At 41.9% G+C, this 19,329-nt stretch overlaps 1 protein-coding gene across 1 annotated transcript in view; it reads right to left on the bottom strand.

Annotated features, from left to right (window-relative positions):
- The window catches only part of ARHGAP45 (Rho GTPase activating protein 45), an 80,231-nt gene extending 62,537 nt beyond the window's left edge, over positions 1-17,694 (bottom strand). Inside the window, exon 1 of the mRNA XM_074204513.1 lies at positions 17,399-17,694. Within this exon, the coding sequence (XP_074060614.1) occupies positions 17,399-17,491 (93 nt within the window). The 5' untranslated portion in view covers positions 17,492-17,694. The remainder of the gene's footprint in view (positions 1-17,398) is intronic.
- Between the last annotated feature and the right edge of the window lie 1,635 nt (positions 17,695-19,329).

Genomic DNA, 19,329 nt, shown 5'->3' with positions numbered 1-19,329 from the left:
CTGTGTAGCCAAGTAGATCAAGTCTAATGCTTCTTTCAAATATTTTAACATCCCCGCCATGGTTTTCTAGTCCTTCATGGGCTGATGGACTTCGCCATCCAGGTGTAAGATTTTCTATTTTTCCTTACTGAATTTCATTAAACCTAATGCTCAAATCTGTCATTAGATCTTTTTTGAATCTTAACCATCCAGGATGTGAAAAAAATTCCTGAGGATGCTCAGCTATCTAAAGAAGAACGAGGTGAAGGTCATTCATTCCTAACTTCTTTGAATCTTTTCCTTGGACCCTGGAAAAATTGAAGGAGGAAAGAGAACTGGAAAGTGTAAGATTCTGATACCATCTACTATGAATGAAACTTCCTCCCTGTAACAGAGGGAATATCAGAAGTGGGACTGTCCCAAGGTTGCAGTAAACTTCCCTGCTACAAGGGTGCCCTCCACCAGGATAAGGGACGCTATCTGAGCTATGCATTCCCTTTTCCTCTCTTCCTCTCATTCAGTCAGTCATGAGTCAAGCAGTATTAGAGGTCAAAGAGATGAAGTACCAGGGCTGATCTGGGTGTTGAGAACAGATGCCCCACCCAGCATCACCCAGAACCATTTGGGGATTGACAGTGTCTAGGCATCCTGATGAACTTGGGGATAATGGCATCTTAGCTAATTTCCCTTTATCTATGAACTCCAAGCAGGGGTGAATGATGCTCACCTCATTCCTCTTTAGAGAAGGTCTGCATGCTCAGAATTTTTCTCCCATTCATACCGATGATCTGGGAGAGAATGGATTTGACAGGACATGTTTATATCAAATGTGGCATTTTCCTTTATTGCTTTTAAAGCTATGTGATCCCGTATGGAGTGTCCAAATTTATGGGTGCCGAAGAGACCTAAAAACTACTATATCTATCTCATGGGGTGAGAGCAGTCAATATGTGCCAGGTGGCTTAAGTGCTAAGGATATTAAAAATGGCAAAAATCCTTTGGACTTAGGACAACAACAAGTTAAAGGGGGAAAAGCTTTCCAAACTGGAAGAGCACTGCTTTGGTGAAGAAAGCAATCCTACCCTGGTGAGGAAAGCAGCTTAGGCATTTGCAGGCGCGGGCACCCTCTAGTGCCCGGTGGTAACACAGATTGTTAAAGGGGACGAGTTCCTGTCAAGCAGTCAAGCATAAATGAATGACTAAAAAAATCAGAGTAGAGCAACACATATTGCACTGTGAGCTGGTCATATCCTTTGCTGAATTTCTATCTATGGGGCAACATATCCAAACCAATACTCCAAAGCAAATGCCAATCCAGTACCCCCATTATAATCCCTAGTTCAGACCTGAGGTTTTGGATTTTTTCATAGACTAGATTTTTGGTAACGTCATTTTCAAAGTTGCCTTTGGCTCATATCCCATTTGGAAACATCAGAATATGGTTCATGTCTAGGTCTATTGCTGTTGTTTGTCCTTCTTTCTTGAAGAGAAGCATGATACCAGGGATGTGATGCCATGACATGCAAGGAAATTGGATTTAAGTAGGTAAGTATATATTTTCAATTCCTTTAGAAGTTTTCAGGTTAACAATACATTAAATATAGGACAGTCTTTTTTTTGCCAGTCCCCAAAAGAATCAAAATAACTCTCTTTTCTTCTCCTGTCTATATAGGATATACTACCCTGGAGTTAAAGCCTATCCATATACCACCCTGGAGTTGAAACCCATCCAAAAAAGGGAAAACTCCTGATGGCATTATACCCTCAGACTCTTTCTCTTCCCCTAGAGATTCATACAGTCCTATAAACTCATTGCACTCTTTTGAGGTTGAAGTATCCTGTCTGTCCAAAAAAAAAAGGTGGGGGGAGCTAGCTCCCTTCTTCAGGATTTCACAGTCCATATCACTCACAGAACTGGTAGAAGACAAGATCCAGGATTGTGTTGTCACATTTTGACTCTTTCCCCTCCTATGTAGTAGTGAGGGAGAGGGAAAGCAGGGAGAAGTATTAGCTTTGGATTCAGAAGACCTGGGTTTAAATTCTGCCTTTGTCACTATGACTTTGGATCATCACATCACCTTAATGAGTCTCAATTTCTTTAATCTGTAAAATGAGGGGATTGGACTAAATGGTCCCTATGCTGCTTCCTAGTTTTAAATCTGTGAGCCCAGGAAACCTCCTTGGCTTCAGTTTCTGCTTCCCATCCCTTGAGAATATCTAGCATCTCCTTTTCTTCCCTGCAGGAGGCTTTGTCTAAGAATTCTTTCTCTTATCTAGGAATTTCTCATCTTATCTACTATCACTTATTTCTTCCTCTCTCAAGGGCACATGATTCCCTAGGAGGGCCCCACAAACATACATACAAGCTTCTCCTTGGCTGGGGGGGGGAGGGGGAAATCTGAGTCTCAAACTTCAGAATCTTCTCATTTCTGAATCTCCATCTCTGTAATTCCTCTTTTTAAAGGTCAAGTTCAAGTATTATTTTACGTAATTATGACCAGCCATGACTCAGGCTCCAAATGTGATACTAAGAGGGATTTTCCCACCTTGTATAGAGTGACATTTTCAACGCCCCCCCCCCAAAAGGCTTCATCCATGACTGTAACTGGGACTTTTTTGTTTTATGTGAACAATAAAAACTAATATTTATATGGTGCCTTCAGGTTTGCAAAGAGCTTTACATATACTTTCTCAATTGATTCTCATAGTAATCTGGTGAGGTAAAAGCTATCCCATTTTACAAATGAGCAAACTGAGGCTGAAAAAAGGTATATGACTTGCCCAAGGTAAGACACTTGACTTTTGAGGCAAGATTTAAATTTAGGTTTTCCTGACTCTAAGTCTAAACTTCAACCACCAGTTCTCTTTACCAGATATTATTTAGACTCTGAAGACTCACTTGAACTTGTCAGGTCTGACAGACCATGGGAGCTTTTTCATTAGAACCAGATACACACGTCCCCCTGTGTTGGACTCTGGCCTTGAGTTAGAGGGACTGTGTAGACAGTGAAGCTTTCCTAGATTTCCATAAGGTGCCAAAGTCATGAATTGTGTAAATGTTGCTTGTGTATATTGGAGTAGAATTCTTGGAGTGAGACTCCCCAGAGGAAAAAAAAGAGAAAGATGGAATGGTATGCAGATGTGTCCTCCAGTTCAGAAAGATAGAGGAGATGCATGAACTGTGGAGGTGTGGAGCAGTTGTGTTGCTGGGTAAATAGCTAAATGGTGTCATAATAAGATGCCAAGGTCTGGTGTCAGGAAGACCCAAGTTCAAATCTGACCTCAGATACTTATTAGCTGTGTGACCTTGGGTAAGTCACTTAGCCCTGTTAGTTTCAGTTTCCTCATTTCTAAAATGAGCTGAAGAAGGAAATGGTAAATCACTCCAGAATTTTTGTCAAGAAAACTCCAGGGGGCAGCTAGGTGGCACAATGGATAGAGCACCAGCCTTGGTATCAGGAGGACCTGAGTTCAAATGTGACCTCAGATGCTTAATAATTGTCTAGCTGTGTGACCTTGGGCAAGTCACTTAACACCATTGCCTTAAATAAATAAATTTTTTTAAAAAAAGAAAGGGGTGGCTAGGTGGTGCAATGGATAGAGCACCAGCCCTGGAGTCAGGAGTACCTGAGTTCAAATCCAGCCTCAGACACTTAATAATTACCTAGCTGTGTGGCCTTGGGCAAGCCACTTAATCCCATTGCTTTGTAAAAAAAAAGAAAAAGAAAAGAAAAGGAAAAAAAAGAAAACTCCAAAAAAGGGCCACTAAGAAACAGAGACAGGACCAAAAACAATGAAAACAATAGCAGTGAAGGCTGGCTGCCCATTCTTGAGCTGTGGAAGGAGGAATTCCCCATGAAAGCATTTATCTCACCCAAACCAACCCACCAAGCTCAATTCTCACTGGTCACAAATCATTCTTATGCATTAACCTGGACATCATCTGTTATGGTAGTAGTACAAGGTTGGTTGTCCACCTCCAGGGTGGAAACATTTTCTATTTTCCAGTGTTTCTCTCCTAGAACTATCCGAGAATAATATCAGAAGCCTTCACAGTTCATGACCTTGGTGGCTAATTGAATGTTGGGAATGTATCTGACCCTCTTTAGGTAAGTTGACCAATGGCCAGATTTCAGGGCAGGGCCTGATTGGTCTTCTCTACATAGATGTTAGGCTGACCCACGGCCATTACCCACATATCTTCATCCTCTAGTCAGTACTGCTTTAGGGCATCTGTGGAGCTATTTTTTTTTTGCGTGTGTGTGTGTGTGTGTGTGTGTGTGTGTGTGTGTGTGTGTGTGTGTGTGTGTGTAAATGGCCCCACCCCTGACTCTGGAGGAGGAACTTCACACCCTTGCTGGAGGTGAGAATTCCCTCTATCACTTCACTTTTTTTTTCCCCCTTTGTTTTTATCTTGGAGCATTTCTTCCCTTTCTTGAAGGAGCATTTTCCTTTCCCTGATAACTTGAAAGTTACTCATATGTCTTCCAGCCCCTTCACTGTCTCCCTGGGACCAAAATGGCGACCAACTTAAATTTTGTACTTGTCTAGTTATGATTTGGGATTGGAAGCAAGGCAAACATAACTCACTTTTTTTTTTTTTTTAGGTTTTTTGCAAGGCAAATGGGGCTAGGTAATTATTAAATGTCTGAGACCGGATTTGAACCCAGGTACTCCTGACTCCAGGGCCAGTGCTTTATCCACTGCACCACCTAGCTGCCCCCATAACTCATTTTCAACAGGTCTCTGGAACATTCTCCAATTTGCATTAAGCTAGATCCTAATTTCTTTGTCTTGCTCTTATTGGCATCTTCTCACGATAACTTATTGACACATGACGGTTGGCTTGTCCGTGTTCCTTTCACAGCTCATAGAATTCTGGGTTTAGGGTCAGGAAGTCCTGGGGTGTATTCAAGACATTTCATGTCTTTCAGAATCCTAGGAAAGCATCACCTCCATAGCCCCTTTGACACAGGGCCAGAATCCAACACAAGGTGACATGAATCTAATGAAGAAGTTCCCAAGGCTTGTTAGTTTACTCACCTGTAAAATGGGATTAAAAATACCTGTAGCGCCTCCTTCATAGGACTGTTGTGAAGACCCATTTATAAAATCCTTGATTTTAAAAACCTCATCTACCTGGACCTGTGATTCCATCGGTATTAGGGAATCCTTGCTGAGGAACATCTCTTACAGCTTGGCCCTTGCTCTGAAAGTTAGAGTCTCAGGGAGTTTGCCTTGGACCAGTGACCCTGCCAGGGTCCACACAGCTAGTAGGTATCAGAGTCAGATCTTCCTCTCTCTGAAGCCAGGTCTCTGTCAGTTTACACCACTCTGATTCTCAGATAATTCAAATTAGTCCCAACTTAAATTCCACCTTCCAGTCCCTTTCCCAGTCCCTTTTAATTTCAATGGCTTCCCTCTATCAATTATTTCCCATTAGTCCTATATTGGTTTTTTTTAGACTTTTTGCAAGGCAATGGGGTTAAGTGGCTTGCCCAAGGCCACACAGCTAGGTGATTATTAAGTGTCTGAGGTCACATTTGAACCCAGGTACTCCTGATTCCAGGGCCGGTGCTCTATCCATTGCACCTAACTGACCTGGGTTTGTTCTTTATATTTGTTTGCCTCTCCCCCATTAGATCGTAAACTCCTTGAGGGCAGGGACTATCTTTTTCTTCTTTTTGTATCTCCAACATTCAGCACAGTCCTTGTTATATAATATTGAATTTTTTTAAGTGAAAATAAAATAAGGAAAATTTCCCCTATCCCTAAAGGGATACGCTTTTCTCCAAGTCACCAAGTCACCATTTTGGGGAGCAAGAACTTCCACGGGCACACACATAAGGTTTTCCTGTTTTTTCTAAGGCTAGGAGAAAGGGATAACCTGAAGCCTGTTTGAGTCAGCTTGTGAGAGCGAATTGTTAAATTTTATTGTTAGCATTTACACTTTGGTAATAGGCAAACACAACAAATCAGAGTTTGAGTTTGTTTCCTTGATTGTCTAGATGTAAGAAAGTGATGGATAAAATGGTTTTTTTAAATTCATTTGTGTCTGACTCTTTATGACTTCATTTTTTTTAGGTTTTTTTTTGCAAGGCAATGGGGTTAAGTGGCTTGCCCAAGGCCACACAGCTAGGTCATTATTAAATGTCTGAGGTTGGATTTGAACTCAGGTACTCTGGACTCCAGGGCCTGGGCTCTATTCACTGAGCCACCTAGACACCCCTTTGTGACTCCATTATTGACAAAGATTCTGGAAAGATTTGCCATTTCCTTCTCTAGCTCATGAGGAAACTGAGGCAAATAAGATTCAAATGACTTGCCCAAGGGTCACACAGTAAGAGTCTAAGGCTGGATTTGAACTCAGGTCTTTCTGACTATAAGCCCAGTGCTCTATCCACTGAATCCCCTAGTTGTCCTAGTTAAAAAGTTAGTAATACAGATTAAATTTTAAAGCATATCATATATATATAGATTCCCCCCTCCCCAAGCTGGCTCATGAGCACACCCCCCTGGAGATGAAATATTGTTTACTCATCTACCTCTAAATGACCATTAGGTAGTAGATTCCTGCCATGCTCTAATGCAAAAATAGGTAGAGAGAAGCCCAATGGAGCAGAAAATCAACTAATTACATTTATCTCTTTGCCACTGCTCTGCTAAGAGCTGGTATTCCTGGACTGCTTGGCTCTCTGTCTCCACCAGAGGGCAAAACAGAGAAGTGTAATATGATGGGACAAGAGGGGTGAAATATTTAGCAAATATTTATCAAGAGCCTACAATGTGCCACGTTATAGAGATATGAAAGAAAAAAATGAAACAGTCCCTGCTCTGAAGGAGAGGGGCCCTGGAGCTGAGCTTTGAAGGAAACATGGGATTCTAAGTGGCAGAGGTAAACAGAGGCATTCCTGGCAGGGGGCCAGACTGCGCAAAGGCTGAGATTAGAGATGGAGTGCCCAGCGTGAGGAATGGCAGGAAGGCCAGTTCAACTGGATTGCAGCAAGCATGAAGGAGAGTGAAATATAGTAAGGGTGTGGAAGCAGGTGGGAGTCAGGTTAGAAAGGGTTTCAAATACTGGACAAAAGAATTTGTGTTTGACCCTAGGAGTAATAGGGAGTCATTAGAGCTTGTTGAATCAGCTGGGTGGTACCATAGTGGATGAAGCCCTGGGCCTGGAAGAGGGAAGACTCATCTCTGCGAACTCAGATCTGGCCTCAGACTCTTACTGTGTGGCCCTGGGCAAGTCACTGAATTCACTCTGCCTCAGTTTCCTCCTCTGTCACATGAACTGGGGAAGGGAATGGCAAACCAATGCCCCAAATCTCCAAACTGAGTTAAGAGAAGTCAGACAGAACTGAACAACAGTTTATTGATTAGGAGAGCGACATGCTTAGATCTGGAGATACCATGAAGTATATAGGAATCTATTACAGGCTCTTAGTGAACCTCCCTTTGTCTCCCTGAATGGTTATTTCCCACCATCACCATTTCTTTCCCTGAGACCCCATCCCTCCATGACCCTCATTGTTTCAATTTCTTCCATAAATTCCTCCTTCCCCCAGTGACCCCCATTCTTTCATTAAGCTTTTCTAGCCCTCACATTCAGTCCCCACCTCATTCTCTGAATTTCTCTGTTCTTCATGAGTAATTATCCCCTTCATTGAGTCCCATTGAGTCACTGATCCTCCCATCTTCTTACTAAGTCTTCCTCTCTATGCCACTATCATTCTCTTGAGTTCTTATCCTCTCAATGAGCCATTTACTGACCTCCCACCCCACCTTCTGAAAGATTTGCATGTCCGGCACTGCAGTGTTATTGCCCGTGCTGAGTTTTCATCCACTTCTGGGCCTCCATCTTCTTACTGGAATCTATCCCAGTATTCCCTATTCTATGACTGAACTCCCTGCTTTCCTCCCTCAGCTACCATTTTTATTTCTCAGACATAGCCAACCTCATGGAGCTCAATCAACTATAACACCGCTCTTCCTAAAGGCTAGGACCGACCATAGCCTTTCTCTATTCAATAAACTTGAGTGCCTCCCTACCATCTCCGAGATCAAATGTAAAAATATGCTGTCTGGCTTTCAAAATCCTTCATAGCTTGACTCCTTCCTGCCTTTCCAGACTTCTTTCACCTCACTCCCCTCGACCCACTCTTTTATCCTGTGATACTGGTCTCCATGTTGTTCCTCACTCACAATGACAATCTATCTTCCAAGTCTATGCCCCATTTCGAGCATTCTCTCCTTCCTCATCTTCCCCTCCCGGGGTCCCTGTCTTCTTCAAACTAAAGCCCCACCTTCTGCAATAAGCCCTTCCTGGTTCCCTTCATGCTAGAATTTTCCCTCAGTAGGTTATTTCCAATCTATTCTTTATATTGATTAGCACAGGGCCTGTCACTTCTCTGCTCACTTGATTCCCATACCCCAAATCCCTTGATAGTTGGTTCTTATCATTCATAGTGAAGACTGAATTGACATCCATAAGCCATCATAACACTGAACCTTCACCTTCCCGCTGAAGTCCCATTATCGGCACCAGCATTTTGCTCCCAGAATCCCATTACTCTCATTGAGCACCCTAATGCATCACTGAGTCTCAGATAATCTCTCAGAGGCTTCATCCCTCTTTTGATCCCCTCCTAAATCTACTCTTCTGCAAGTGAGAAACATCCATGTTTTCCATCCATCAGTACTCATTTGGTTTCATAATCTACAATCTTGTCTCCCTCTTCTGGACATTCTGTGAAAGGCTTGGCAACATCCTGAAATGTGATACTCAGAACTGAAAGTAGCACTTGAGATGTAATCTAGACTCTTCCAAAGATAACAGGGCTGTCTTCTCCCGGCTCCTCCTGGGCATTATACTATTTTCAATTCAGCTTACAATTCTATGAATATTTTTAGCTGATATACCCACTTTGGGTAGTTTACTAAGCTTTACATATCTTTTCAAAAAGTTCATTTAATGCTTTTCTGGGTTATTGACTATGTCCAAAAATGCATGACTTGTTCTGCCCCCTTAGTCTATGACCTCGCAGACAGGAGCTGGGTAGCATGATTCATCAATGGTTCTGTGGCATAGTGGATGATCCCTTTTGTTAATCAGGGTTCTTAGATCTTTCCCAATTGTTAGGTTTTACAATATTCTTGTTATTGTATAAATTTCTCTCCTGGTTCTGCTCAAGTCTTCTTGGATTTCTTGGAAATTAACTTTTTCATGCTTTCTTATAAAGTTTTTTTTTTTTTTTGCAAGGCAATGGGGTTAAGTGGCTTGCCCATGGCCACACAGCTGACTCCAGGGCCGGTGCTCTATGCAACATGCCACCTAGCCACCCCTTTGTCCTTCATTTTTAAAAAAATTTTTTAGTTTATTTATATAATTATTTTTATTTTGTACAAATAACATTTTTTATACATTACTAAAATATTCTTGTTTAAGAGTAAACATAATACCCCCTCCCCCCAAGAAAATATAGACCCTCATGAGCAATAAAGGGGAGAGAAAAAAATTAAAATTAAAAATAATAATAATAATTGTAGGTATGGCCAGGTGGCGCAACAGACGGAGCACCGGCCCTGGAGCCAGGAGCACCCAAGCCCAATTCCGGCCCCAGACACCCAGTCACCCAGCTGTGTGACCCCATGCAAGTCACCCTAACCCCAATTGCCCTACAAAAAACAAAAAAAACCCAAAATAAAATAAAATAGTTATAATAATAGTAGGGGCAGCTGGGTTGTCCTTCATGTTTAAAGAAGACCACAACATCCAGTGAGGTGATGCCTTGCATGTGAATTGGGAATTTGAGTGAGGGAGAAGTCACCAGGCTCACTTTCTCCTCCAGTCATCTGGGTCCAGTGGCCAGATATAAATCAGGTTGCCTGGAGATGACCCTGTAGTGTTAAGTGACTTGCCCAAGGTAACACAGCTAGTAAGTGGCAAGTATCTGAGGCTAGATTCAAACCCCCATCCTTCTGAATCCAAGACCAGTGCTCTATCTACTGTGTCACCTAGCTGCCTTTATATACTCCATCATATACATATCCTATAACTCATTCAGATATTCCCTAATTTATGGGAAATTCATCAATTTCTAATTCTTTGGGTTTTTTCAAGGCAATGGGGTTAAGTGGCTTGCCCAAGACCACACAGGTAATTATTAAGTGTCTGAGACCAGATTTGAACTCAGGTACTCCTGAGTCCAGGGCCAGTGCTCTATCCACTGCGCCACCTAGCTGCCCCAATTTCTAATTCTTTGCTACTAAAAAAAGAAATTTTATAAATATTTTCCACATATGGGTTCTTTTCCTTTTTTTCCTGATCTCTTTGGGGGTATAGGTCTAGCTATGGTAGTACTGTTTACATGACTTTTATTTATCACACCAAAGTTGTTTCCCTATCTCCTGCTTCCCCTCTAACCCTCTATTGTAACAAAGAAAAATAAAGCAAAACTGACCCTTAAAGCCAACTCTATCTGATAGCATGAGTCATTCTGTACCACAGTTCTCTCTTCCAAGGAGGAAGGAAATATATTTTATCTTGTGTTTTTTGGAACTAAGCTTAGTCATTCTAGTGACTCCAGTGTCCAGCTCAACTCCTCTTGCTCTCCCCAGCCTCCATCCCCAACTCAGCATTCCGTACTTCCACCGTGGAACACTGGAGAACACTCACCATCATCCGGATAGCTAGGACCCAGCCACCATGCTACTCTCTGGGTATCTTTCATTTCAAAGAAACTTGCACACTCTCCTCCCCTCTTTCTAATTCTAGCTCTGAAAAGAGTGATCGAGTGTCCTCTCTCTGGCCATCTCCTTCTGCATCCATTCTTTCTCCTATGGGTATTGTCTTCCCCTATTAGAAGGTAAATGAGTTTTATTTGTATCTCTAGTCCTTAGCACAGTACTTAACACCAAGTCAAGGCTTAATAAATGCTTTTTCAAGCATTATTATGGTCTTGGGTATATATATATATATATATATATATATATACATATATACATATATGAACCTGCTTTTTCCTCACTCTGCAATAACTTAGACAAATGTCCAGGATTCTCTTAATTCCTATATTAGTTCTTTCTTACTATTCACATATAAAAGTTTGTTCCAGTCATTCCCCAATCAATAGAACCCACTTTGTTTCAATTTAGGCAATGAGTCAACAAGAAGGCCAGGGTCAATGGATTGTTGAATACCCATGGATGAGTAAGGTGTAAGAAGACTGGCAAGGTAGGAAGGAGTCAGCCATGAAGGTTTTTTTTTTTTTTTTTTTTTTAGTTTTTGCAAGGCAATGGGGTTAAGTGACTTGCCCACACAGCTAGGTAATGATTAAGTGTCTGAGGCCGGATTTGAACTCAAGTACTCCTGACTCCAAGGCCAGTGCTCTATCCACTGCACCACCTAGCTGCCCCTTGAGGTCAAATTTGAACTCAGGTTCTCCTGACTGCAGGACTGATGCTCTATCCACTGTGCCAGCTAGTAATTGGACCAGAGTCATGGATCCATTGGGTCAAACAAAGAATATGAACTCATTAATCACTTTTTTTGAAGTATTTCATATTATTTTCCAAGACTATTCCTCCTCTCTTCCCCTGGCTTTCCTGGCTTCCTTCAAGCCTCAGATCAAAACCCAATTTACCATTCCTCCCTATCCCTAGTATCACTATTGTTCTACAAAAAACCATGAATGGTCAGACTCTAGAGAAGCATGGGAGGAATTACAAGAACTGATGCTGAGTGAAGGCAGCAGAATCAAGAGAACATTGTAAATATTAACAACAAAATTGTGAGTTGATCAACCTTGATGGATGCAGCTCCTCTCAGCAGTTCAGAGAGCTAGGACAAACCATATTAGATGGGCCATGGACAATACTATCCACATCCAGGAAAAAAAAAACCCTACAGAATCTGAAAGAACACTTTTTGTTTGTTTTTTGTTTTTTGCTTTTTGTTTTTTGCAAGGCAATGGGGTTAAGTGGTTTGCCCAAGGCCACACAGCCAGATAATCATTAAGTGTCTTGAGACTGGATTTGAACCCAGGTACTCTTGACTCCAGGGCTGATGCTCTATCCACAGCGCCACCTAGCCGCCCCTCCCACATTCACTTTTGAAAATTTTTTTCTTATGTTTTTTCTTTCCTATCTCATGGTTTTCTTTATTTCCCCTTAATCCTATTTCCTCATACAGAAAATGACTAATCTATAAACATGTTAAACTCAAACGTGTATGTACAATATTCACCTGACTGTTTCTCGCTGAAGGGAGGAGGTTGAGAAAGGAGGGGGTGGAAGAAATTATGTAACTTAAAAAATATGCATATGCAGGTGGATGAATGTTGAAAAACTTTCATGACATATAACTGGAAAAATAAAATAAAATATCAATTAAAAAAAATTACATCCGCTCTGTATGACTTTTGTATGGACATGGTTATTTATGTGTTGATTCCCCCATTAGAAATTGTTCAGTTTCCTCGAGATCAGGGACTGTTTTTGTTTTTCTTTGTTTCTCACTTTGCATAGGACTAGTACATATGGAGGCAAATGCTTGCTGACCGGATTGACCAATTCATAGCCTCAATAATTAGAGGATCAATTTTCCTACTGAAGTTGACTTTTTGAACCCAAGAATAGAGCTTTAAAATAATCCACAGGGAGCTAGAGAGGGCTAGGCTTAGAGATAGGAAGATTTGAGTCTTTCCCATTCTTTCCTCTCACTTTCTTCTTATACTCTATAGTCTTGACGTCATTCTTTGTCATTCTAGTGACTTCAGTGTCCAGCTCAACTCCTCGCTCTCCAGCCTCCATCCCTCATATTTCCATTGAAATTGCTCTCTCCAAAATAGCCAAAGATCTCTTCATTGCCAAATCCAATGGCTTTTTTCCCATTCCTCATCCTTTTTGACTTCTCTGCAGTCTTTGACACTGTAAATCATCCATTTTTCCTTTATACTCTCTTCTAGGTTTTCAAGCCTGTTCTCTCCTGGTTCTCCTCCAACCTGTCTGAGTGTTCCTTCTCAATCTTCTTTATTGGGTCTTTTTTTTTCTTTTTTTCTTTTTGCAAGGCAATGGGGTTAAGTAGCTTGCCCAAGGCCACACAGCTAGGTCATTATTAAGTGTCTGAGGCCAGATTTGAACTCAGGTACTCCTGACTCCAGGGCCGGTGTTCTATCCGCTGTGCAACCTAGCTGCTCCGGTCTTTTTATATTTTTCAATCAGGAAAAAAATCTGCTTTCCTCCACACACAGAGACTTGAGGGTTAACCAAAAAAAATCTGTTACAAACATGTACCTATATTGAATTCTACATTGGTTATTTAAAATTGTATTAGGCTACATTCTGAGTTACTTCACTTCTCCACAATTAGTCTTCTGAAATCTCAGTTGGTCATCACATTGATAAGAGTACCTAATTCTTTCAGTTGTTTGCCTGCCATTGTCACAGTATAAATTATTCTTGTGGTTTCATTTACTTTGCATCAACTCATACAAGTCTTTCTGGGTTTCTCTGAAACCATCCTTTTTATCATTTCCCATAGCACCTTCCATCCTTATACCATGACTTGCTCATCCATTCTCCAATTTCTGGGCATCCCTCAGATTCCCATTCCTTTGCTTAAAAGAGCTATAAATATGTTTGTACATCCTTTGAGTTTATTTTGTTTAGGCCAGATTCCTCCCTTAATTTGCCCTACTTTAATTCTCTTTCTCCCCTTTGCCTCCTATTTTCCTGTTGGGTATAAAATGTATTTTTGTACCCAATTCTCTCTCTCTGTGTGTGGTGTGTGTGTGTGTGTGTGTGTGTGTGTGTGTATTCTAATTTCTTTAGACCAGTACAGATGAGAATAAAGTTTGAGTCATTCCTCCCATCCTCACCTCATTTATATAGATCTCTTTTTGCTCCTTATTATGAGATAATTTTTCCCTAGTCTCTCTGCTTCAAATTTTTTTTCACTCCAATCCGTCCTTCACTCAGCTGTAGAATTAATCTTCCTAAAGTGATGTGACCATATCACTTTCTACCCAATAAACTCCAGGAGCTCCTATTATCTCCAAGATCAAATATAAAAATCATCTGATGGTTTTTAAATCCCTTAACTTGGCCCCTGCCTACTTTCCTAGTCATTTTATGTCTTATTTCCCTGCATATGCTGGAATCCAGTGACATCAGCCTCTCTGTGGTTCCTCACCCAAGACCCTCCATTAACTCTCTCCATTGTTACTGGCAGTCCTTCATTCTTGGAATATTCTCCCTCCTTATCTCAGCATCCTGGCTTCCATCAAGTCTCAACTAAAACCCCAAATTCTACAAGAAGCCTTGTTCTTAGTACCTTCCCTCTGGTGACTCTTTCCAATTTATCCTGACTATATTGAGTTGGTTCACAGTTGTACATAGTTGATGGCAGATTGACTCTCCCCATTATATTGTAAATTCTTTGAGAGTAAGGTTTTGTTTTTGGAGTTTTTTTGCCTTTTTTGTACCTTCAATGCTTAACACAGTGCTGACACATAATAGGAGCTTAATAAATTATAAATTATTATTAATATTAATTAACCATTGACTTAGTTTAATCCCTGCCTCATATATTGCAAGTATGATCCAGCCAGTCTTTTAATCTTTTTCAATCTCAGTTTTTCCCTTTCTAAAACAGACTAGGGGCTAAGGCTAAGAGAAGATCCCTCCCAATTCTCAATTTATAAACTTTATTGAATCCCAACTTAATTAATCTGGCCCATGGTACTAGCCTGTCCAGACTCACTTATACAACAAATTCCTCATCAACTGTGGATGTGACCAGCTGCCATCTGTGTTTTTATTCATGACAGTGATTGAAGTGTTCAATAGCACATAGCCAGGTGCAGAGCCTTGGGGCACTTCCTTGGTGACCTTCTTCCAAGCTGACCTCCTTCCTTTTAAATGATGCATCTTTGTGCGGGGTCATTCCACTGATCCCCAAACTGTCTCACTGTGCCCTCCTTTAGCCTTGCTTCCCCCTATAATAGGCAATCTTAGCATGAACAACTTTGTCAGTTGTCTGCAGGATCTCTACAGCATTATCTTGACCAGTTTGATTTCTGGTTTTGTCAGACCTCTGATTTCATCGGTAAGGACCTCCAGGTGAGGAAACTCACTCTAGCAAAGCAGGTCAGCTCTTGTTCTGTGCTTTACAATCTTTTTTTTTTTTTTAGATTTTTGCAAGGCAATGGGGTTAAGTGACTTGCCCAAGGCCACACAGCTAGGTCGTTATTAAGTGTCTGAAACTGGATTTGAACCCAGGTACTCCTGACTCCAGGGCTGGTGCTTTATCCACTGCACCACCTAGCCACCCCTGCTTTACAGTTTTAAAGAGTTGCCTGGACACTTTGAGGTTCAGTGACTTGCTGGGTCATCTGTGTCAGAAAAAGGATTTAACCCAGGATCTCCCTGACCCTGACACTGGTTCTCTACATACTCTGCTCTCTGGAGTCCAGTGAACCTGCCCCCCAAATCTATGATGGTAGTCCTGTATAATCTACTCCTTTGAAGGAGACCAGGCTGGTTTTTTAGTCAACCATTCAATTAAAAAGCAACTACTTTATTAGGTGCTGATGAATGCACAGATAGAAGTGTTACAGTCTCTGCCCTCAAGGAGCTTACACTCTATTGGGGTTGACAACATGTACGGCAATGTGCAAAATAGATACAAGGTGATCTGGGGACAGGGAACTTAAATGTTGGAATATTTGGACAAAGTCTCAGAGGAGACTGGGAAGACTAAGAAGTGAAGATGACAAGGAAATGGATTCCAGGCCACGAGTACAGCCCATGCAAAGGGTGAGGAGAAATTAAGTTCTGGGAATGAAGAACAGAAATAAGGCCTCGCTGACCACCTCCGGGATTTAGAAGGGGAAGATAAAGCTGGAAAGGGAGCTTGGAGCTGGGTTGTCATAGACTTCAAGCGGAATAGGGAGGTAGGGGAACTTAGAGTACAGTGGATAGAGGAATCAGGAAGACTCATCATCTTCATGACAGCTGTGTGACCCTGGGCCCGTCACTGGACTCTGCCTCAGGTTCCACTTCTGTAAGATGAGTTAGAGAGGGGAAATAGGAAACTGCTTCTGTATCTTTGCCAAGAAAACTCCAAAGGGAGTCACCAAGAGTTAGACATGACTGAAATGATTCAACAACAAACATAAAGAACCACTGGAGTTTGCTGATCACTTTTTTTTTTCCCCACAATGAACCATCACCTTAATGCCATATTCTAGAATTTGACCAGGAATAGCCAAGTTCACTGGTCTATAGTTGGCAGAAGCCACTCTTTTTTTTTTTTTTTGAGAATTGGGTCATTTACCCTACTCCAGTCCTAAGGTGCCTGAATCCCTCATCTCCTCATGGAGGCCCTATTCATTTTCTGAATCCACATTCTTAGTGGACCTTCTTTTTCCTCACTGAATTCCCATGTTTTCATAGAGTCCCCATCTCTCTCTCTCTCTCTCTCTCTCTCAGTCCCCTCAAAGTATTGTCACCCCTCCAACGAACTTTCATCTCTTTTTACTTTTGCAAGGCAGTGGGGTTAAGTGGCTTGCCCAAGGCCACATAGCTAGGTAATTATTAAGTGTCTGAGGTAGATTTGAACTCAGGTACTCCGATGCTCTATCCATTGCACCACCTAGCTCCCCGAACCGTCATCTCTTCTCCCAAATTCCACCCTTAAATTCTTTCCCCCTCCTTGAACCTTCATCTCCTGATGTCATCTTTTAAAAAATTTATTTATTTTGAATTTTATAATTTTTCCCCTAATCTCACTTCCCTCCCTGATTTCATCTTTTCCTCTTAGTGAACCACTACCCCTCTATGACCCTTTATCCACTCACTAAGTCCCAATTCCAATCATTGAGAGCTTCCTTCCACCTCACAGAGACCCCCCTTCCCTCATTAAGCCCCCATTCCAATTATTTTGGGAGTCTTTGTCACCTCACAGAGACCCCCTCCTTCCCTCACTGAGTCCCTATCCCAATCAGTGAGGGTCTCCATCTACCTCAGAGTTTCCTTTCCTTTCATGAAACCCCTTTCCTTATCAATGAAGGTCTCCATTTACCTCACTGAGTCCCAATCCACTCATTCAGCTGTCATTCTCAATGATCTCCCAATTCCTCATTAGAACCCATATTCTATCAATGAGTTCACCCTCTACCTCTCTGTATTCCCTTCTCCTGCCTGAGAATTCATCTCCTTTACTAGGCTACTCTCCCCCTAGCAAAGACCTTCCTCCTAAACTGAGTCCTCATGCCCCTGCTGAAGCCCTATTTCAGGACCCCCTTGGAGCAGCTCATATCTCAAAGGCTGCCAATGTGGTTAAATCCCCAAATCCTGACCAGGTCATGGGCCAGGGCTCCAAGCCCATTTAATCACCCTCCCCCCCATTCTCACTCACCGGAGTTCTCTGCACTTGTTGAGGCTGAGCAGGGCAAGACCAGCCCCACATCCAGGGACAGGCCTTCTGTACCCAGCCCCACAGTCCTTTCATGGCCTGGAGAGAAGGGGAAGGGAAGACTCTGGAATCAGCTCAGTCTCTTCTTGGAATAAGGCTTAGACCTGGGACCAGGAATCTTGAACATTGTGAGATCAAGCCCACATTGTCAGGGGATCCTAGTCTGTTCCAGGCTGGTCACCCTCTTTGGTGCCCCAGAAGGCCTTGGCAAATGCTGGTCTCTACCAGCCCTGTGCTCTCCCTTCTCTCTGTTCAGTCTGGGGTCAGGAAGGCAGCTGGCAGCTGGGCAGGCAGATAAGGATTACTCTCCAGGCTGAGAGCAGCTCCTTGGAATGCCCAGGTGGTGAGGTCATCCCTGAAGGAGTGCTCCCTCCTTCCCCCACGCCATGGAGTCCACAGGCATAAAAATATATGTACAAACCACATGAACCCAGGGATACAGACAGTGACACACATGGGCATGGGTATCTTTGTTTCCCTTTTTTAAAAAATATCTCATGGGCATGTATAAATCTATGTCAGAGAGAAGAGGGAAGGGAGGAAGGGAGAAAATTTTACAATGAATGTTGAAAACTATCTTTACTTGTAACTGGAAAAAATAAAATACTATTAAGATAAAAAATAAAAATTAGAAAATAAAAGTCACATGGGGATTCTTTCTTTTAAAAAAAATCCCCGTCACTTCCCAGTGACTTCTCACCCTCAGGCAATGGAACCCTCACTGACCTTGGGATAGGCAGTCCCAATTAAACCAGATCAACTGATACTTAGGTCATGTCTGACAGTGCATGACACATGCCATCCCTATAATCCATCATCTCTTTGCCCAGAGGAGGAAGGCAAGCATCACTGCCAGTCCTTAATGAATTACTACATTGAACAGTTCTGAAGTCTTCCCACTTTTTTTTTTTTACTTTATAATTTGTCCAGGTATATTTTGCATGTATGCAAATATAAATACCTCATAGAATTTGGAGCTAGAGGTGACATTAGCTGTGTCATAGTGCAAAGAGCATTGACTCTCCAATCAAGGGTTCTAGGTCCAAGTCTTGCCCCCAACACTTTCAACTTTAGTAACTTTGGGCAAATCATCTGGTCACTCTGCACCTTAGTTTCCTTGACTTGTAAAATGAGGCAGGTTAGACCAGATGATTTCTGGTCTCTTTCAGCTCTAGATTTATGATCTAATTCAGTTCCTTTAGTTTATAGGAAAAAAAACTACTTTGCAAGCCTTCCAACATCATGTAAATGGGAGCTATTATTGTTGATGTTGTCATAGAGCTATGGGCATAATCCGCCACAAGCTCTGCAGAATTCAAACCGAGCATCCCCAAAAGGGGACATGGAGCATTCACCCAAGGGCTGGGAGTAGATAGTGCAGCACAGGAGGAAAGAAGGTCTACAAAGAAGCACCAGAGCAAAAGATGCTATCAAAGAAAGGTATGACTCAATTTGGATCAAGGTACAACATGGAAACAAAGTAAAGACTGACAGAGTGCTTTCCATGGGGGGGGGGGGGAGGGAAGTAAGATTGGGGGAAAATTGTAAAACAAATAAAATCTTTAATTAAAAAAGTTTTAAAAATAAAAAAACCAGAAAGGTATGCATGAACAAGAAATGAACTAGCCACGTGGGAAGAGTAAGGAGAACTGTTGGGTGGCCTGAGTCTTCCATTGGAACCTGTGTCATGTCAAGAGAACCCCAGAAAGAACTATACCTCATTGGCTGGACCTTTTGTGACCAACATGTGGGAGAAGTCAAGTCAACCCTTTTTTGTCTTTTGGTTTTTGCAAGGCAATGGGGTTAAGTGACTTGCCCAAGGTCACACAATTAGGCAATTATAAAGTGTCTGCGGCCAAATTTGAACTCAGGTC

Source organism: Macrotis lagotis, chromosome X (genome assembly GCF_037893015.1).
Source record: "Macrotis lagotis isolate mMagLag1 chromosome X, bilby.v1.9.chrom.fasta, whole genome shotgun sequence".
Classification (NCBI taxonomy): Eukaryota; Metazoa; Chordata; class Mammalia; order Peramelemorphia; family Peramelidae; genus Macrotis; species Macrotis lagotis.
The sequence above is the reverse complement of the archived record's forward strand: the minus strand, read 5'-3'. Positions and strand labels throughout refer to the sequence as shown.